This window comes from Nuphar pumila, chromosome 15 (genome assembly GCF_984573655.1).
Source record: "Nuphar pumila chromosome 15, dmNupPumi1.hap1.1, whole genome shotgun sequence".
NCBI classification, from domain to species: Eukaryota; Viridiplantae; Streptophyta; class Magnoliopsida; order Nymphaeales; family Nymphaeaceae; genus Nuphar; species Nuphar pumila.
In genome coordinates, this window is record NC_143263.1 from 6,649,004 (window position 1) to 6,671,446 (window position 22,443).

The window sequence follows — 22,443 nt, forward strand, 5'->3', positions numbered from 1 at the left end:
ATGCCCTTCATCCCCGGTCCAAACGGGGCAAGGCGGGGCAGAGTAGAGCACCGTTGTCCCCGGGTCCACTGCCATCCCTAGGCAGAATGGGGCAGAACGAAAAAATAAGGCCTAATATGTTCAGTTCTCATATATATATATATATATATATATATATATATATATATATATATATATATATATATATATATATATATATATATATATATAAAACTGGGAAATGTAGAACGTCATTGGAGAATTCGGACTTCTTTTATTACAGCCAGACTTTTATCAAATGTCTGGAGCCAATCTCAAAGAATACATTAACCAATCCTTAGATGAGGAATAAACAAAAGGAAAAACAAAAAGACCCGGAGTACACAAATTCCACTCAAGCCTAACTAGTAGAGTGCAGCAAATAGAAATGCTGCACGTGGGTCATCCATATCTGTATGCCTTGGAAAACCATGCTCCAATGGCAACATATACATAAGGACAATATCAATTATACCCACCTATTTTGTGATGTGGGTGACGTGCGTTGCGTAGAAAGAGCCCAGCTGCTTCACATGGTGACTAACTGGCCACTGCCAAACTGCCCAATTCCTTTTCTTCAGCAAATCATAGACATATTCAACTCATCCTAGCAGATCCAGTAGAGGTGATTGTTCAGATTGTGCTTTTCGATTTTTCGACAAAGATAACATGGTAGAATCTAAGTGCCCTTGATGTCTACCTCGTCCTCCTCCCCTCCCAGCAGGTGGGGGCGGAGCAATTCTCAGTGGGGGTGGCTGTTGGCTTTTGACTGGCACAAATACTGATTCCAGGTTGACTTCTCTTTTAGTAGCATGAGCGGCAGCAGTACCTTGTCCAATGCTTCCTTGATTTGGTCTGGATATCCCAACTGAACTGTTGATAGAAAAGCTGGAGCTGTTTGCGGTGTTTGTCCTCGAGGATGGATTCTGCTCATAGAGTTTGGACAGACCAATTGGATTGTTGAAGGATACATTGGCTGGGTTGCTGGCATTTACAACTGGTCTTCCTTGATTTGGCATAGATATCCCAATTGAGTTACTCATTGTCGAGCCCAGACTACTATTTGCCGTGTTTCCTGGACGTGGAGGCCAATCAGAAAATGGGTCAATGTCATCAAAACTTGAATCTCCAGGCACTTGAGAAGTTAACTTTTGTTTCTCATTTTCAAAGATATGAGAACCCTGATTGTTAGAAGGTACCAGAGGCGGCCACTCGATATCAACAGGGAGACAAGATATAGGAACTTGTGGATCAGGCTTTGATGTTGATTGAAACTGAGTGTTAGAAACCAGCATTGGCTGAGAAGCTGGTGTTGCAGACTTTGGAGGTAAGTTGGGCCCTTGTGCATGCTGTGAGGAAGTAGTTTTTTTGGTTATCGAACCCCAATCTTCATCCCATGCACTCGTAGACTTTGTTGAAGATGACAGATGCCCACTTGGTTTCTGGAGGGGATCAGGCAGATGCCCATTAGCTCCAGCGTGCTTGACACCAACACCTGAAGCACCTAAGTCACTCACCATTACACCACGTTTCTCTTCTATTTTCCTGTGGAATTCCCGCAGTGAAGCAATTTAGGCAAAGATGGTAAAACATAAACATAACACTCGGGACGAGCAATCAAATCTTCCAAATATAGCAAGCAATTTTATGGAGTTTCTTGAGGAAATGCAAAATATTGGTTTTTGCATTGGGTTGGGTAAACCTCAAGATTTAATCTCAATTTAAGAAGTCTATAATTAAAGCATTAGAGATTAAAAAAATGTTAAGAAAAATTATATGATTTAAACCCTGCCAAAGAGAGGAAAACCCCAGGTGGGGCCCCATGACCACCTTGTCTTACGCCCACTTCCAAAAGCTACGGACACACCCATGCACCAGCAGGGTTTAATCTGGTGCCTTCATCTCAGAACCCTCTCAACAACCCTGCTGGCCATGCGGGAGACAGTGGTCTTTTAACCTCCTGTTTGGATCATTTTATAAATTGTTCCTTGCCATTTATACATATTTTAGATAGTGAGTTTGGTGCTTGGATCTTTTATTTTATTTTTAAAATAATTTTTATAAATTTCACCCTGTTTTCAAAAATAGGAGGAAACCTACTTTTTTTTAACCACTTATTTTCTTTGATTTCATAACTCCGCCTGTGTATAACTGTTTAGTTATACATTGCAGGTCCCAAGCCAGGATAAAGGAGGAGGGTTGCGGTAGGCTAGTGACAGCCAGCATAAAAACTTAGTCATACCCTATGAATATGAACCAATATGAGAATTTTGTTGGGGTGTTCCCTACTGAGCGACGCGCTGTACTCTATAGGCCCGGAGGCAGTGATAAATGGGCAAGGGTTGCTAGGTCGTCGCCCGAAAACGATGCGTCACACCGGTGCCCAGGTGTGGTGTCAAATAGGCAAGGGTTCCCTCACTTTGTTGGACGGGTGGGAGTAAAGAAGTTAGTTCAAGACCATAAAATTAGGTTAGCCACTTGGAATATAGGGTCTTTAACTGGTAAGTTGGTAGAGTTAGTAGATGTTATGTGTAGGAGAAAGATTGATATTTTATGTCTACAAGAGACCAAATGAGTAGGTGAGAAAGCAAAAGTGATAGAACCTTGGGGATATAAGATTTGGTATACAGGAATAAATAGGAATAGGAATGGAGTAGGGATTGTTATGAGTCGTGAGTTTATAGATAATGTAGTTGAGGTCCGTAGGAAGGGTGATAGGATTTTACTTATTAAATTAGTATTAGGTACGGATATTATTAATATTATTAGTGTTTATGCACCTTAAGTAGGTTTAGATGATTCCGTTAAGCGTCAATTTTGGGAAGATTTAGATAGAGAAGTACAAGGGATATCTTATAGAGAAAAGTTTTTCATCGGCGGTGACCTTAATGGGCATGTAGACATTAGTAGGGATGGATTTGAGAGTATCCATGGAGACTATGGTATAGGAGAAAGAAACAAAAGTGGAGAAAGGATTTTAAATTTTGGTTTGTCCTATGATATGATCTTAGCAAACACTTGGTTTAGGAAGAGGGAGTCTCACCTAGTAACATTGTGCGATCGTAGAATGCCATTGCAGTTGAAGGAAAAGTTTTATAGGACGACAATTAGGCCTGCTTTACTATATGGTACAGAATGTTGAGCTGCCAAGAGACATCATATTCAAAAAATGAGTGTAGTTGAGATGCGTATGCTTAGATGGATGTGTGAAAATGCAATAAAAGATAAGATTCGGAACGAGGAGATACGTAAGAAGGTAGGCGTTGCACCCATTGAAAATAAGATGAGAAAGAATCGTTTACGGTGGTTTGGACATATTCGGCGAAGGCCTAATGATGCTCCAGTTAGAAGGATGGAGAAATGAGAAAATATATTAGTTAAAAGAGGTCGGGGTAAGCCTAGGAAGACATGGATGGAGATGATAGGAAAGGATATGAATGCTTTGAACCTCACCGAGGACATGGCATTGGATATAAATGATTGGAGGAGAAGGATTCATGTGGAAGACCCAAAATGATTTTCTTTTTTGGTTCATATCGCCGACCCCAATTGTTTTGGGATGAAGGCGTAGTTGGTGTTGTTGTATTTTCTTTGATTTCATCCCCATCATCACCACCACTTCTCCACCATCACCATTATCATCATCACAAATGCCACCACCACCACCATCATCTCCATTGTTACCACCACCATTCATCACCACTGTCATCATCACCATTACTATCTTCATCATTACCACCACCATCATCCATCACCACCATTGCCATTGCCACCACCTCCATCCACCATCACCACTACCACCACCACCATCACTAACACCATTGTCATCATCAGCATTATCACCACCATCCACCACTACCTACCGTCACCATCATCACCATTACCCACTAATCTTCTATTCTTCTTCATTATAATTTAAACAGTTGGTGATCCAAAAATTCATTTAATTAAAAACTATATCACATTTGGTGCGGGTGCAGCAATGCTGCACTATAAAAAAAACTTAGGTGCGGGAGGATATATATATATATATATATATATATATATATATATATATATATATATATATATATATATATATATATATATATATAAACTTATCTATAAAGCAAGCTCTCAATGAAAAAATCTGTTTTTCACCAGAAATAATAAAAATTAGGATCCAAATTCAGATGCAGAAAATTTATACTGAATCAGGATCCGATTAGTTAATCAACAATAAAATAATTGTTTGAAATTATAGCAAACCTCTCCCCATTTAATGGGGAAATTCATTCAAATGCAGCTTTCATTTTTTTATTAATGCATTTATGACAAAGCTATGTAAAAAGTATAAAAGAATGTACATGGCTCAGCTTTTTATAACAAAGCTTGTAAAAACCGTAAAAGAATATACATGGCTCAGAGCATTTAGTGCACAACATTTTTGGCAGACACTGCGACAAAACTTTAAATATTTTTAAAATAAAGCATCTATTATGACTATAAAAAGTATAAAAGAATGTACATGGCTCAACTTTTTATGACAGTTTTCTAAAAACAATAAAAAAAATATACGAGGCTCAAAGCATTTAATGCACAGCATGTCAAAAACTTTGTAAAATAAGCGGCTGATGCTGGGACAAAATTTTAAATATTTTTAAATAATCTAAGGTGTGGGTTGACCACACCCAGGGTCACATTGACGCACCAGGTGCTGTCGCATCGATGCGGGTGCGGCGGCCTCTATGCCGAGTCCCTGTGACAGATTAAAAATAAACAAAAGATTCTACTTTATAAAATGTGCTTAAATTTATATATGTAATCAATAAATAAAAATAAATCCAAACATAGCATAAGAATCAACCTTTTTCTTTTACTTGTTAGGCAAGTTGGGGAATGTCCTCCAATGGTTTTAAACCCTAAATCTAGTGTTACTGTCCCAATTCAGTTATCACCTATGACCCACGTTCACAAAACCAACTAGACTAGATTCAAAACAGACAAGAAAGACCAACTTTGGTTCGTAAGATATGAGGTAAAAACTCCGTGTATTATATGCCGATTATAAAACATGACGTTTTAAGACATGCTCATTTATCATGACATGATTTGCAATTTTACTGTCATAATCATACATTTTCCTGAGATTTCCAAATAATTTTATATTTTTTCATCAATATGTTCCCTTTTCTTTTTTTATTTTTCCTATGATCTCCTTGAACTAATTAAAAGACAGTTTTCATATCCCTTGAAGAGAAAATTTGGAAACAGGCTATACAAATAAATAAATATGTAAACATGCATACATACATACATACATACATATATATATATATGAAAATTCGTCCCTCCGAACCATCCACAGTGTGGACAGTTATGATTTTTTATGTTTGAAGCCATGTTTGGTAAATCTGACCCTACAGATGTGTTTAGCATGATCCATTTGCTAGAAATTGACTGTCAGATTGTGTTTTTAGACGAAAAAAATATGATTTTAAGAGTCTTTAAAGTTATAAAATGTCCGAGTCACTGAATTTTGAAGTCTTTTAAAAAACTGCTTACATGAAAATCCTATTACTACCAAATAGACCATGTAGATCACATCTGTAAGGTTAGATTCTAAAAAATAGAACTACAAAATAAAAATTAAGACAGTCTGCACCCTCCTACAGTTAGGAGAAACCAATCACTACATACATACATATATGTGTGTGTGTGTGCTCTCAAGGCAACCAAGAATGATGGTTTATGTTGATTGCCATAATCCTCATGAATGTAGGTGCATCAACATTTGCATCAAATGGCTGGGCACCCCGAGTGTAGTGTTCCTGGCTTATATAATATTCAGGATAAAATAATCAAGACAGGTAAAGCACAACATACCTAAGGATATCTTTGACGAAAAACATAAACTTCCCGAATTGTTGAACATTCAACTGCTGAGCTATAAGAAGTGGCACAAGCAGAGGGAGAACATGTTCTGCTGCAAACTCAACGCCATACTGAGCACAAAAGTATACAAAAGATATTAAGTGAAGATCAGATAAAAAAGATGCAACAAGTTCGGTGCCACATGCTCTATCCCGATTAGGCCTCTTCATGATCAGATCACCCACTAAAAGCAGTAGACAGAAGAAGACAAGAAACTAGAAAGACACAAATCAATGCACTGCATGCACTCAAAATGTATTGCATCCTCGTATTACATATTCAATGCTATGTCACACAAATACTTCATTATGACTCCTGTTCCATATCCCCTTATATGTGAAGTCATACTGGAATTTTCATAAAAACGGCTGTATGTCTGTATCCACAGCCAAAATTTTACATGTCTCTGAAAAAATCCCAAAAGAAAAAGAAAATAATCATGGACCACAAGGATCCAAAAACAATTTCTTTATACTAGGATAAACAGTAACTAGGGCATACCCAATGGGCTTTCCGGTATCTGGCCGGACTCGAGCCTGCCTGAATAAAGTTGGGTTAGGCCCAACCTGACAACTTATCGGGTCAGAGTCCAGACTCGGGCCCTTATTATCTGAGATTAAAAAAAAACTCAAATACATAGATTCAAAACTCTAACGAGTTGCAGTCCCCATTCAAATTTTAAAAAAAAAAGCAATTCAAATACCAAAAAAAAGAGGGCTCTAAGCTAGCCTGGCTTGACCGATAGATGTCATGATTGACATGACAACTGCAACAGGCCGGGCCTAGGGCCTAGGCATCTTTCCTTCGCCCACTTTCTTTTTGAGATACCTCTCTCTCTCTCTCTCTCTCTCTCTCTCTCTCTCTCTCTCTCTCTCTCTCTCTCTCTCTCTCTCTCTCTCTGCAACGGTGTCCTAAAGCCCCGGTGGCGATGTTCAGAGGGAGGGGGACGAGAAGAAGATGACCGGCTGAGGACAGGGGATGTTGGAGAATCATGCTCGAGAAGATAAACTTCTCCCAGAAGGAGAGAGCCACTGCGGTTTTTCTTCCATCTTGTTTTTCCTTTTGTTTATTCAAGTTTTCATTTTCCTGTTTTCCCCTCAATCGTTTGGATTCATAGAATTCATTGGAAAATGCAATCCTGCTCCACCAAGTTCTTTTGTGTGGCGGGTGTGGTTTGGCCATTTCAAGCATAATCAGGTCATGGTTATCATATCAGTAATTGGGTTGGGCTCTCGGCGTCTACTGAAAGCAACTGGGCCTGTCAGGTATCAGGCAGGCCCAGCCCAGCCCAATGTCTCCACCCCTAACAGTAACCACAGGTAAAATCGTCTAACCACTAGCAAAAGTACATGAAAAGCAAACCAGTGTCTGGATTTGATTAAACAAGGTCATAGACAGCCCAAGCCAAGTAAAACAGCTGAAATGGCTATGCTGTCAGATAGGTCTAAGAAAGTAAAATAAAGACCACTAACCTGATCAATAAAATTGACTTGTGTGTGCAATGTGATCTGACAGCATAGACATTTCAGGTTACACGAAGATCAACAGGAGACCCGAGTTCGGCCTTCAAACATTTTGTTTTAAATTGGCCATGCAGTATCTTAAAGAGATGGTATGGAGCAACACTTTACCTGCTTCAGTATTGAGTTTGAAACACCCAATGTACACATAAGAGTAGGTGCAGACCGATCAACAGCAGTACAACGCTGCAATGTTTGCAAGATGTCTAAAGCTGCATGTTTGTCCATTGAAGGTACCAAATCCCCAAGGCAAAGCAGTGCATTTACACGCACCTGCCAGAGAATGAAGTATCTAGGAACTTAATAAGAAACCTTTTCAGAGCATAATCTGTATGTGTGTGTGCATGTAAAAGAGAAAAATAGCTACAATTGAAAGATATTCAGGAGCAGAAACATACTGCAGCAACGGTAGTTTTAAGGGCCAACCCATGAACACGGGGCAGAATAGCTTGCTTCACTAGCTGCAATAGAAGTAATGAATATTCAACAATAAGCTAACATAATTCCCAATCACATCGTTTATACAAAAAACAAATATATAGGTTTTTTTGATAAATCCTGGGAAAATCTCAGCACTTAAAAAAATTTAGAAATATAAAGAATAGCATAAATAAATAAGAAAAGAATATGTTTAGATAATAATTTTTTGTAGAAATGTAAATATAAGTTGTGAATTTTTTGAAATATAAAACATATTAAAGAAAAAAGAAAAAACATATTAAAATGTAAAAAAGAAATATAAAAGTGACTGAAATATCACGATATTACCGTGATAATATCATGATAATACTGCGATAATATTGCAATAAATTTGATTTTGAAAATTTAATGACACTTTACCAATTAAATCATTTTCTCAAGAAAATTATTTATATAGGTGATATTTACAAAATACCGCTGATATCTGTGACTATGTTCAAGACATACAAATTTCTCTTTTCAATGATAAACCATCCAATAGACAAAATGGTCACATATTTGAAATTTTAAAAAAAGGACAAAAAACAGATGTGTTTTGAAGGTAGCATATCTTTATTCGCAAGATATTGTTTCCAGAAAATAAATGTGTTTGCATATGCACGTTCCCTGAATTTACATATTTTTTTATCAACCACAGATTACATGTAACTGGCATAGGCACCACAACATATGTTGCAAGAAATCCAATTTAATAGAAGTGTTTAAACCATTAATCACCTGACCATCGAGTTGTTTTGCAAGGCAAACAGTTCTGCGTAAAACTTCCTCTTGTATGCGTACATCGGCATCATCAAAAGCTCGGACAAGCAACGGAAGAACATGAGAAATCAAGTGATCATGATTAGCCTACAAGAATGACAAACCAAGATTAGATTCTTCACATACTCCGCAAGATATGTAAAAATAATAATAATAATAATAAAGAAGCAAGCATTCCAGCTAATGAATAGAGCAGAAAGAGAGCTTGCCAAAGTTATGAAAATCACACATTGTAAGTGGGTCAATACAATATAAGTTAAGGATGCAAACATCAAGAAACATGGGTAGGTCAAGATACTCGTGCAACATAATTTTGATGCAATAAAAGTAAAAGAAACTACAGCAATCTTGACTAGCTCAAGCAGAAGGCCCAAATTTGGAAGAAGAATTATAGGCAGGTCAGCAGACATCTACAAAGTATGTCTTTGCTCAATCAGCCATGTATTCTGTTGAGAAATGTAATATAGTGTATCACAAGAGTTGGGTAATACTCATATATGTAGTATTTTTAAGGGCATTTTTGTATTTTAGCTTAGAGAGCGTGTAGCAGTCAAAGTAAGAGGTCTAAATCTGTCCAAGCTGTATTTTGTTGGTTAGTGAGTGGGGACCTATGTCACACAGATACTCCATTTTTTCCTCCATACCCGTGTCGACATGTGTGTCCCTGTGTTGACACACGTCGACACCTGGACATGCCATTTTACCCTCCGTACATACAAGTTTGTATTCAGTTTATAATTTATAATTATATTTTTAGTTTATAACTTTATATTTTCAATATATAATATATATTTTAGATATAGCATATAGATTTAGATTATATTCAGTTTATTTTGAATTTATTTCGTATTTATGTAATATATATATATATAGTCATGTCCCAGTACCCACATTTTTTGAAATTGCAGTGTCGTACCCTCCGTATCCGTACCCACACCCGTACCCATGTGACATAGATGGGGGCTGACCCCTATATGTTGTATTATCTCATTCTTTTCAATGAATGAAGCTTCTTTTGTGCTTCCTCTCAATTTCTCTCTTCTAGGGTTCACCTTCTTACTTCTACAGAAAAGTGGTAGGGGGCCATAGTTGAGTAAAGTGTGCTGAAAAAATGCAGAATTAGGAGTTAGTGAAACTTCCACTTAAAGAATGTAATGAAATGTAAGAGGGTCTATAGAATAAAGACCAAGACAAATGATTTCATTGAAAGGTACAAGGCTAGACTAGTGGCAAAAAGTTATAGACAACAGTATGTAATCGACTATGCAGGGACATTTGCACCTATGGCACATATGACAACTATAAGAATCCTGCTTGCTGTAGCTGCACTAAAATATTCAAATTTGTGACAGTTATATTTGAAGAGTGACTTCTTAAATGAGGACTTGGATGAAGAACTTCCACAAGGGTATTTTGATTTTAAGGAAAGAATGTGTAAATTGAAGAGCGCTTTGTATAGTCTCAAACAAGCACCATGAACTTGGTTTACTATCAACTATTGAGCTGAGTTGCCATCATCCAGCATTGCTTGTCTCATCATTTGATCAAGGAAAATGCATTACTTCTCTTATACATAGATGTTATGATTGCCATAGGTGATGATGCACAAACCATTGAAGATACTAAAAAACAAAATTGACTGAAGTGTTTGAGATAAAGGATTTGGGAAACTTGAAGTACTTCCTTGGTCTTGAGGTGGCATACTCAAAACAAAGAATTTATTTGTCCTAGCATAAATATGCAACTGAGCTATTGTCAAAGGCCACATTGGTTGATGGTAATAAGCTATCACATGGATACGGATACAGGTACGGGTACAGGTATGGAAGGTACGGCACTGCAATTTTAAAAAATGTGGGTACGGGGACACAGCTATAACCATACCCGTACCCATGTGACATAGTTTAGTACCATCAACCAATCTGGCCTATATATACATAAGAGAGAGAGGAAAGAGTTTGGGTCTAAATCCACATATGATCCAGACCCAAACTCTTTCCTCTCTCTCTATAAAAGGGGAAGGTGAGCCCTTCCCCCTTTTTTGCTCTCTCTCTCTTGGATTGTTGCATGAAGAAGAAGAGGTGTGCCCTTTCCCCTCTCTCTCTCGAACTGTTGCAGGAAGAAGAAGAGTATCTCTCTCTCTCTCTCTCTCTCTCTCTCTCTCTCTCTCTCTCTCTCTCTCTCTCTCTCTCTCTCTCTCTCTCTCTCTGAGGTTGAAGAGGTTATGATCTCTTCCTCTTCCTCTTCCTCTTCCTCTTCCTCTTCCTCTTCCTCTTCCTCTTACTCTTACTCTTACTCTTACTCTTTCTCTTACTCTTTCGTCTTCTTCTTCCTTCTCCTCTTCCTCTTGTGTCTTCTTCCTTTTCCTCCTCTTCCTCTTTCTTCTTCCCTCTCCTCCTCTTTCTTTTTCTCTTTCTTCTCCTTCTCCTCCTCTAACTCTTCTTCTTCCTTCTCTTTTTTTTTTCTTCCTCTTCTTCCTTTCCTTCTTCTTCTTCCTCCTCCTCCTTCCTCCGACATAAAAAAAAATGGCTTGGGTCAGGGTTGGACCCGACCCAATCCGGACTAGCATGTACCCATGATATGTCCAGTACTGATACCCATGTCAACACAGGTACGGCTGCTCAATAGTTGTGTCTATGTGACATAGGTACTAAGAGAGTTGACTCTCCCATGGAACCAAATATGAAGCCAAGAGCATCTGATGGGGAAGAATTAGGTTATCCAGTTATGTACAAGCAATTGGTTGGAGTACGATATACTTGATTAGGTTAGTGCACCTTGTTGCAGTGCTTGGAATCATCAAATAGGTCAAAGATACTGTGCAGTATATTATATTCTTCTCATCATCAACCTCCAGGGAATTTTGAGCATATTGTGATGCACACTTTGGAAGGTCTACTCATGATAGATCCTCTACTACAAGTTTCTGTGTTTTTCTTGGAGATTCATTAATCTCATGGAAGAGCAAGAAACAGTAGATTAGCTCTATCTACAGCTAAGGCTGAGTATAGAGTTAAAGCTCAAGTAACAATTGAGATCATATGAGTTAGATGGCCATTGGGAGAGTTTGGTGTACATGGGAGAACCCCTTATATCGTCACAACACGAGTGTCATTCACATTGCAAAGAATACAGAATTTCATGAGAGAACAAAGTATATTGAGATAGATTGTCAATTTATCAAGAGAACCTATGAAGATGAAATTATTTAACTTAAGCATGTGAGCTCTAAAGAGCAAGTTGCGGATGTGTTCACAAAGAGTCTTGCTCCATCTTACTTTAGAACAGTTTTTCCTAACAAAGAATGATTCCTCTATCATCTCAAGTTTTTGAGGGGGAGTGTTGAGAAATGTAACATGGCGTATCATAATAGTTGAAAAATACTCATCTATGTACTTTCTTGTATTTATAAGGGCATTTTTGTATTTTAGCTTACAAAGTGTGTAGCAGTCAAAGAGGCCTAAATCTGTAAAAGTTGTATTTGTTGGTTAGTCAGTGGGGGTCGACCCCTATATGTTGTATTCTCTTATTCTTTTCAATGAATGAAGCTTCCTTGTGCTTCCTCTCAGCTTCTCTCTTCTAGAGTTTATCTTCCTGCTTTGATATATTCATCAGTAAAGTTTTCTGCTTCTAATCAATCAGTTTCAAAACCAAAGTTAACCCCTCTTCTCATTATCTTAACATTAAGTAGTCAGCATTTGATTTTACGTTTTTTATATTTCCTGTTCCTACTAGCCAAGCTGATTTATTCCTCAAACATGCAGTGTATTATTTGATTAGCAGAACTTGGTAATCACAAAAAAAAACATCAGATCTACCTAAACAGTGCCATCAAGATAGCATGAAGTGTGAAAGTCATGTACTTTCATGAAATGCAATCATGTAAGCAAGCCAAGAAAGCACATCAAAATATCATAACTAAAAAAACATGTAAATCCAAATCTGAACTAATAAAAAAAATGAAAAATTGGATGTGTGCTAGAAAGCAACTTGAAGGTGCCAATGACTTGTACACAAGTAGCAAAGATCTCCATTACCTTGCTGATAATCAATTCAGCATGCTTCACTAGCAGCAACAGTGTCTCACCTGCAGCTGAGCCCAGTACAGGAGTAAGTGCTGGCATTGTTGAGAGCTCAAACTCATTTTTATCCTGCAATAAGACAATTATTTCAACATATTCAAGATCAACACAAATAAATAATTCCATGTTAATATACAACACAACCATGATCCTGGAACAAGAAGATGCAGATACTAATAAGAACCATAAAATATAGAAAGATAAGTTGCTGGCTACCATTCAGGTGAATCAAAGATAACAATAACATATACCATAGTTACAAGATGACAAGAGCCTATCATCCTCCAATACTGGGTGTATGTGCAGGAAATGATAATAAGCACTCATGGTGTCACGAGCCTATTTCTTCAATAGGCCAGTGCGGCGCGACAATCCTTCCTTACCGCCGCAAGCCTTTCCAGTCGCTTGCTTGCAAGCTACGGAAGCTTTGAGTATAGAGAGTGCAAGAGAGCGAAAGAGAAGAGAAAAATTGCAATCACTTGAAGGTAATCACAACGAGGGTGAACAAATAAAGCTCAATGCATTTTCATTCATTCACAATTTTGCCCACAGGCATCATTACAGTTCAGATGTACGAGCTAACACTTCAGGGTATTGATGAACCTGAACGAAAGTGCAAGGGTGGCCCAGAGAAAGTTACAAGTGATTCGACACTTACATCAAAACTCAACCAAAGCAAAATAGACTCTAGACACAACTGTACAAAGTACGTAACAGGGAAACAGGCTCCCCCTTCAAATCAAGCGCCGCCCTCGGCGTCATCTGTTTCATGGTAAGCCCTAACTTCATCTGGATAGCGGCTCTTCATCCGAAATGTTAGCTCCCACGTCGGTTCCGCTGTCTCCCACTGCACAAAATACTTCTTCGCTTCGCCCAAGTAGTTGACCTTGTGGCGAAGGATCTTGCTGAGACGCTTTTCGACCCGTTGTGTTGTCGGGGCCCTCTGCATGATAAGAACGCATTGTGGCACGCTACGTTCCAAATCCCCCTTATCCGCATAAAACAGTTTCAGGTTACACACGTGAAACATCGAATGCACCTTGAAGTTCGGGGGCAAGTCCAGCTTATACGCTAGTTTGCCCACTTTCTTGGTGATGGTGAATGGTCCTTCGTACTTCTTGATCAGTCCGCGATGTCGTCCACGGAAAATGCTCGTGTGATCTAGGTAAAGCTTCACCAACACCTGGTCCCCCACACAAAACTCAACAGGCAGACAACGCTTGTCCGCCCACTTCTTCATCCTCTTAGCCGCTTTGTGCAGAAACGCCTTCGTTAGCTCGGTATGCTCATGCCAGTCTCCAATAAACTGACAGGCGAATGGTGGCATTTCCTTCTCCTATGCGGTTAGAGTATGCGGAGTCAGCGGTTGCTGCCCCATAGCTATCTTGAACGGGTTGTGGCATGAAGACTCACTCTTCTAAAGATTGTAACAAAATCGGGCCACGTGCAGGAGCTTCACCTAGACTTTCTGATCGGCACTAAAAAAGTGCCTGAAGTATTGCTCCAACTGTCCGTTGATGCACATTGTCTGCCCATGGAAACTTGTTGAAAATAGCAGATCGAAACCGAGTAACTGAAACACTTCACGGCAGAATTTGCCCGTGAAGCGAGAATCGCGATCGCTCACAATGCTTCTTGGTACACCCTAATACTTCACAACATGCTTAACAAACAGCTATACGGTCTTCTTTGTTGGGTACTCCTCGAAAGGTAAGATGAAGGTAACGTACTTAGAGAAATAATCCACCACCACCAGGGTGGAGCTGAAGTCATCTACCTTTGGCAGACTAACAATGAAGTCCATGGAAATGCTCTCCCAAGAACGTTCCGGAATAGGTAAATGCTTAAGGAGGCCGTAATCTTCTGGTTGGTCTTCTTGTCTTGCTGGCAGACGAGGCACGTTCGCAGATACCCCTCAACATCGTTTTTCATCTATGGCCAATAGTAGTCACGATCAAGGAGTGCTAAGGTCCGCTTCTGACCTGAATGACCAGCTCATAATGTATCATGGCACTCCTTAAGCAATTCACGGCAAAGGTTTCCCCACAGCAGCACGAAAATGCGATCTCCTTTTGTCACGAGGAGGTCGTCCCGTAGCCAGAATCGTTGAGTCTTTCCCGTTTGCGCCAGAGAGACAAGGTGTTGTGTCGTTGTGTCTTGTTGCATTCCTTCGCATATGCAGTCCTGCAACGCACCCTTCAAGTGAACTTCGAAAGGCTCTATTCGCGCAACCGCCAGTTCTGTTTTGCGACTCAGGGCATCAACAACAACGTTAGTCTTCCCCACCTTATACTGTAAAGCGAAGTCAAATTCAGCTAGGAACATTTGCCATCGAGCTTGCTTGGGTGTCAACTTCTTCTGCATTTGAAAATAGTGTTGTCCGTCTTGACGACGAACTGAGCACCCAGAAGATAGTGCCGCCAGGTCCTGAGGCAGTACACGATGGTCGTCATCTCACGCTCGTGCACAGTGTAGTGTCTCTCTGCATCGTTCAACTTCCGAATCTCGTAAGCAATCGGATGTCCCTCCTGCATGATAACTCCACCGATGGCGAAATCTGAAGCATCTGTGTAGACTTCAAAGGGTCCTGAGCGTTCTGGCAACGGCAGTACTGGTTCCCTCACCAGGACCTTCTTCAAGCCATCGAAAGCATTTTGGCAGGCTCCTATCCAGAGCCATACCTAATTCTTCTTCGGCAAATCCGTGAGTGCAACAATAAGTGAGTAGCATTCGATGAACCGTCGATAGTAGTTTGCCAAGTCAAAGAATGACCGCAACTCTGACACTTGGGTTGGCGAACTCCATTCTTGGATGGCTCTTATCTTTTGTCCGTCCATACGCAGCAAACCACGCCCTACGAAGTGGCTAAACAAGTTGATCTTCTCCTGGCCGAAGAGACACTTATCTCGCTTGACACAGAGGTCATTCTCCTTCAGCACCTGAAAAATTGTTCGCAAGTGCTCGACATGTTTCTTCATGTTGTAGTTTTAGATCACGATGTCATCAAGATAGACTACCACGAACTTATATAAGGATAAAAGATCTTGTTCATCAATGTCGTGAACGTGGTCGAAGCATTAGTCAACCTGAATGACATCACTAGAAATTCATAGGCACCATAGCGAGTGACACAAGTTGTCTTTGGTTCATCATCGTCAGCAATCCTCACTTGCAAGTAACATGTTCTCAAATCTAGCTTCGAAAAGACACAGGCATTGCCTAACTGATCGAACAAGTTCGCTATCAGTGACAATGGATACTTGTTTTTCGCCGTGACCTTGTTCAATGTATGGTAATCTACACATAACCTTTTGAAACAATCATGTTTCACCTGAAAGAGCACAGGGGCGCCAAAGGGTGCTTTCGAAGGACGAACGATGTCTGCTTCTAACATCTCGTCTAGCTGCCTGCGCAGCTCCTTCAATTCAGTCGGCCCCATGCGATAAGAGACCATGGCAGAGGGCTTTGCTCTCGGGGTCAACTCAATCATGTGATCGACCTCACGTCTTGACGGCGGACGCTTCGACAGTTCTGAGGGCATCACTCTTCGAGCTAACAGTGAGGCAAGGGTCGGCAGCACTGCTACTTTCACCTTTCCTTCTTCGGTGCGCACGGCCAATAGGAATGTCTACTCTCCCCGCTTGACAACCTTCTTCAATTGCATAACTGATAGCATTGAAGACTTGCCTCTAAGAGTAAGGCATTGCACCGTGTGCGAAGAGTTTGTCCCCATGATTGTAAGTGAGTTAAACTTCGACAGCATCATAATGATGGTTGCGAATAAACTCCATGCCCAAAATCACTCGAAAATCGTCAAGAGACACCACTGAGAAGTTGGTTTTGTCGGTCCAACTCCCAATTTGGATAGCCACATCCCTTGCTTCACCAAGGATTGGCTTGGCCTCAGAGTTCACCGTCTTGATGGTCCTCTGCTTTGGCCTAGGCTTCAAGCCCAACCGCTCCACCTTTTCCCGCGAGGCGAAGTTATGCGTAGCCCCGGAGTCTACCATTGGCACAGTAGACTTTCCATTTGCAATGACATCTAGATACACGAGTTTTTTGTTAACCGATATGATTTCAACTACGCATCTTCCTATTGCGTTGACCGACCGCATAGCTCCCATCCTTGGTTGCATGACCTCGGTGTCGCTACTATCTGCCTGTATTGCATTGGCCTGTCTATCATCCTTCACGAGTCGCTTTGGATATTTCCTAGCGATATGTCTATCACTGCAAAACCAACAAGTCACAACCCACCATTTGTTGTCGTTGTTGTACTTCTTGTAATTTTGCTTCTTGTCGAAATGGTGTTGGGTCGACGCCCCACCCTTGTTGTCACACCGACCCTCCTTGCCTCCATGGTCCGGCTTCTTCCCGACCTTGGTCGATGGAGTGAAAGACTTGCGTTGAGTATCCACTAGGCGCTCGACCGTCATATACGCATCTTCCAAAGTCTCAGGATTTCTCCTTTCCACTTTGGATTGTGCCCATAGTTGTAGTCCTACAATAAACCAGTTGAGTTTGACTTTATTTTGCATATTGGGTACACGTCTAGCATGAGCTTCTGGAACGTCCTGATGTAGTCTATCAAGGTTCTAGTGTGTTTTAATTCTGACACCATCCGATAAGCTTGGCACTGTACATTTCTCAACAAAAAATAGTTTCGTAGCTTAGTTTTGAAGGCCTCAAAAGTATCAATTACGCAATGCCCTCTTTCCATGTCGCTACGTTTCGTTCTCCACCAGGCTATAGCATCTCCATCAAGTAGAGTTGTTGTTGCCTTTACCCTGAGGTCCTCGGCCAATACATTTTGAATGTCCAAGTAGTCTTCCACCTGGAACAAAAAGTTTTCTATGGCCTTGCTATCCGTTGGACCATTGAACTTCGCTGACCTCGACACATCTATCTTTAATGGCCTATCGCCATTTTCGCCATTTAGGGTCACCATCCGCTGCAAAGTGCGGTTCTTCAATTGAAGCTCCCCTACTTGAGTCTGTAGGGTGGTCACTATCGTAGTCAACGAAGTAACTTGTCCCATCAGCAAGTTCACCTGCTCTTGCAAGCTATTCACCTCGTCGTTCAGTCCGCTGAATGACTGAAATGCACGTGAAATCGCTTTCTCATGCAAAGTCACATCAGCCACCAGTCTATTGACAGTCTCGACCATGGTTGCCAGTTGAGGAAGCGGGAGCGGGAAGCGATACGGGAAGCGGGAGCGGGAAGCGAGGCACTTTCAAAATTTTAGGAAGCGGGGAAGCGTGGGACCACTTAGGACCGATTCGGAAAGTGTCTCGGAAGCGACCTAGGAAGCGTCTCGGAAGCGACCTAGGAAGCGTCTCGGAAGCGAGGGGGAAGCGAAAAAATAAAAATAAAAATAAAAAATACAAAATACAAAAAAATTGAAAAAAACAGGGGAAGCGAGGGGGAAGCGTGGGGGAAGCGAGGGGGAAGCGTGATGGGAAGCGCGCTTCCCATTAAAGGGAAACGTGTCCCCCATTAAAGGGAAGCGCGCTTCCCAAAAAAGGGAGACGCTTCCCCCCACGCTTCGGAAGCGCGATGTTTCGCGCTTCCGAAGCGCGCTTCGGGGAAGCGTGCTTCCCCTTTTAGCCAGGCGCTTCCGGTAACCCTGGTCTCGACCATCTGCTCATGGCCCCGAGGTGAACCCATCTCCTCGGTCTCGACAACCGCCTTACCTTTGGTGCTACGCAAGTTGTATTGGGGCACCACGATGTCTTGCTCACAAATCGTGAACTGTCAGTGCGTCTCTCGACACCGAATCCAGAGTCCCTTCCCTAGCTCTAGAACGGGCTCTGTAATCACTTGTCATGGGCCTATTTCTTCAATACGCCAGTGCGGCGCAACGGTCCTTCCTTACCGCTGCAAGCCTTTTCGGTCGCTCACTTGTTGTTGCGGAAGCTTTGAATATAGAAAGTGCAAGAGAGCGAAAGAAAAGAAAGAAAGAGAAATTGCAATCACTTAAAGGTAATCACAATGAGAGTGAACAAAGAAAGCTCAAAGCATTTTCATTCATTCACAATTTTGCCCGCAAGCATCATTACAGTTCAGATCTACGGGCCAACCCATTAGGGTATTGATCAACCTGAACCAAAGTGCAAGGGTGGCTCGAAAAAAGTTACAAGTGATTCGACACATACATCAAGACTCAACCAAATCAAAACAGACTCTAGACACAACTCTAGAAAGTAGGTCATAAGGGAACACATAGTATGAATTATCAAAAAGAGGAAAGGGAGGAAAAGCAACAGCTTAAGCGATTCTTGTTTATTCACTTATTCTTGTCAAAATGCAGAACCATGGAAAATTCATTGTTTGTATCACTTCAAGATGCATAGAAACCATTATCACTAATTTTAATATTAGGCAGAAAAACCAATATGACTTCGTGTACAACTTTATCCCTGCCCCCTTGTCAAACCCTTCTTAAAAACCAACAAAATAGTCTTTTCCTTGACCCCACAATTTCTCTCCCCCACCCCCCATCTCCCACTATTACCCCAGAGAATACCACACAATTTCCATTCTCTGCCCATCCTTTCTGACCTCTGATCTTGTCACCATCAATCCCCTATGCAATAACTTTGTCAGAAACCAAAATGCCATCACATCTCCAACCAAAGTTTCAACCTTACACAACTACCTGGGGTTGGATTCCCATCCTCTCAGGATAAAATATCAAAGACCTCCTAGCACAGACAAATGATTGATATTGTGGATGACATCCAAAAAAAAATCCAGTCAATAAATGCGGTGCAACATCAACAATGAAGTTTCCAATCTAAATATTCTATCTGCATGGAGTAGTCAAAATGCAGGGCATCATTTTCTTATACAGAAACCAAAAGTTTTGCCTGAATGCACCTGGCCTACTATCTGTTCTGGAGTTTATTAAGGTGAATTGTGATGAGTATTCATGTTCTCACTAACAGCAAGAATGTAGAGTGAAAGAAATAACAGAACACTAAAGCAAGGGCATGAGAATCAACAGAAGCATGAAAAGATGGGCAGGCTTGGACGACCCAAGCCCTGCTCTGGCTGCACTTATATCACTAAAGAAACTGCATCAAAACCTTGTACTGTAGGCAATATATGCACATGAATATGTTCAAAAATTTAAGAACACAGTCTAAAGAGCTGCTTGGTGATCCTAACAGGAATATTAAATGCTTTAGACAAAAAGGAAGACACAAAAGAGTTATGCTACTGCTGCAAAATGTATAGCATAACAGACTGCTTCAACACATGCAATAGCACATTTTCAGCCTTAAGTTAGCCAAGCACTTAAACCACCACAGCTACACGAAAGTTCGCATTGATTCAAAGGAAGTTGCAAGCACAAAATGATGAAAGAGTAATTGAAAGTATCACTAACAGAAACCAAAAGTATGCGTATAATGAAAAGATACTACATCCACCAGTTCAGTATCTCTTCTAAATGCTCCTATGCATTTTTTTTTTCTTTTTGAAGTCCAAAAAGGAATAGGTAAAAGAAAGTTGAGTTGTCCAGCTTATAACCAATAAGGAGACTAATTAAATTGCAGTTTCACTATTGTCCTACAACTATTAAATGAAAACCCAATTACATTGAGTGAAAGTTAGAACCAAAGCAGAAACAATATCATGAGGCCACAATGTGCCCGAAGTCTAAAATCCAACTTTTAGAGTATGAAGGATTGCTGACATACACATTAACAATAAGAAAAGAAGTAAAAAAATTAACTGAAAGACGGAAATTGTTATCAGATAACATGACAAACTTCATAGAAGGCAAACATATATCTAGCAGATATGTATTATCCTTACATGTTACACAAGTCTCAAAATAACAATACACTTATCTCGGTACACAGCGTATTTTATGAATGACAACAAGTAGATTTCACTGTGATATTAATGAGGACAAAAATTCATTTACAATAACCAACACCCAGTCCACAAGAGTGGCAAAACCAATTCACAGCAGATAGCAACACAGATGTTGGAGCTGATGAAACCACCAAGTTATACATGCACAAAATCAAAATTGCAAAGATGCATCTCCAAGCAGAAAAAAAATGATGACATGGACTTACTTGAGATTCAGCAATAGTTAGAACCATAGGTAATATCAATGGTTGCATAACCATATTTCTCAGTTCTGCACAAAGAGGTGGAAGCACCTGCATGCACAAAATAATGTGGTAATTTAGTTACAGTAATAAGAAATCATAGAATAACACTTCTCACAAAATTCACAAGCCAAAGTAAATAAAAGAGGTGGATCATAAGTGCAACCAACCCATTGCTCTTGGGAAAAGATGGAGAGAAACTAAAACCTATCAACATGACATACAAAATGGGACAAGTATTTTTACAAAAGCCAACAAATGGCTGTCTTCCTAAGAAGAAGCAATCCAGCAAAGTGGAACCTTCACACAGCCCCTAGCCTGTAGAAACCTGGATTACTTGGAAGCATAGCGACAAATATCAGCCAAAAAAAAAGGCTGAGAAATTGCCTTGCTGATAAAATCATAAATATCGCTAGAAATTGAATTTTTTTAATTTTGTAAATTTTTATTTTATTTTTTCCTTTGTAAAATTAGTTTTTTATTTTCAAATTAATTTTTTGTTGATATTTTGCCAAATTGTGAGAAATATAACATTTTTTCAATTTCTCACGAGATTTTGGCTGCCAGTATTTGCTGTTTTAAACATTTTGTCATTATGCTTGGAAAAAAACAACTATTTGTGCAGAAGCTTGCATATGGAGAGGAACAAATGACAAACAGTGCATCGATTTCCTTCTAACAAAAACGTGGACCTGACACAAGCACTGAAATTATATGAACTTAGCAGATATGCCTAATCAAACTTTAAACCATATGCACGTCAGAATAATACTTTGGATGACTATAAGCAAATCTTGATGGACAATACACCACAGAAACACCATGTCAAACCAATTTGCCTATAGGATATATGACTGTTACAATATCAAAATCACCTAGAAGGATTTTCTGGTTGAGATGAAGGCAATTGGATATCATTAATGGCTCCAACTGGGCCACAAATGATACAGAGATAGCCAGAGTTACAAGCAAATCCAACAAATTGTGGTCACAACAATGTTATTCTAGGCAATGTTGCCCCAAAGGACATGGAGTTATATACAAACATCTATTTCCTTTTGAAGCCAAATAAAAATTCAACAGAAGAAACAAGAGAAGGATACAAGGAAAATAAAAGATCAGAAAAGATGAGACAGAGGTAGAAGCAAGGAAGAAAACAAAGTGGACTTTTAGACAACAGAAATAAAAGCAACAGACTAAGATCGAGTAAAAATATTTAAAACCTTTAAAAGCACAAGCTTACAGATGAAAAAAATCCTTACTAGGCAATAGTAGTGATGGATCAATACATTTTCCAAGTGAAGAATGAAAGAGGACAATTATCCCATAAAACATAAGGATGACAGGTGGCAAAAAGCACCGGAAGCAGGGGGTCCAAATAAGATATAGAAAGTATCAGTTCACTTATAAGAATTGATAGTGTTTTCTGATAAATGGATCTAAAAGAACTCATACAAAGATTCCAAGATTACGAAGCAGGAAAACTTACTGAAAAGACGGTTATGTAAAGTAAAAGTCTAAAAGAAGGGTGTCATGCAGCATTGA

General features: G+C 39.9%; 1 protein-coding gene across 3 annotated transcripts in view; it reads right to left on the bottom strand.

The window, feature by feature from the left end:
- Window positions 1-233: 233 nt before the first annotated feature.
- Window positions 234-22,443, bottom strand: part of LOC149814302 (SCY1-like protein 2 A) — a 41,761-nt gene continuing 19,551 nt past the window's right edge. For 2 of the 3 annotated variants that reach the window (XM_089990282.1, XM_089990284.1), the window contains exons 8-14: window positions 20,863-20,949; window positions 12,728-12,841; window positions 8,649-8,777; window positions 7,850-7,912; window positions 7,563-7,724; window positions 5,884-6,002; window positions 234-1,563 (exon numbers count right to left, since the gene is read on the bottom strand). In XM_089990282.1, coding sequence (XP_089846408.1) covers window positions 621-1,563; window positions 5,884-6,002; window positions 7,563-7,724; window positions 7,850-7,912; window positions 8,649-8,777; window positions 12,728-12,841; window positions 20,863-20,949 — 1,617 coding nt within the window. In that variant the 3' untranslated portion in view covers window positions 234-620. The remainder of the gene's footprint in view (window positions 1,564-5,883; window positions 6,003-7,562; window positions 7,725-7,849; window positions 7,913-8,648; window positions 8,778-12,727; window positions 12,842-20,862; window positions 20,950-22,443) is intronic. The other variant, XM_089990283.1, reaches the window with a different exon arrangement.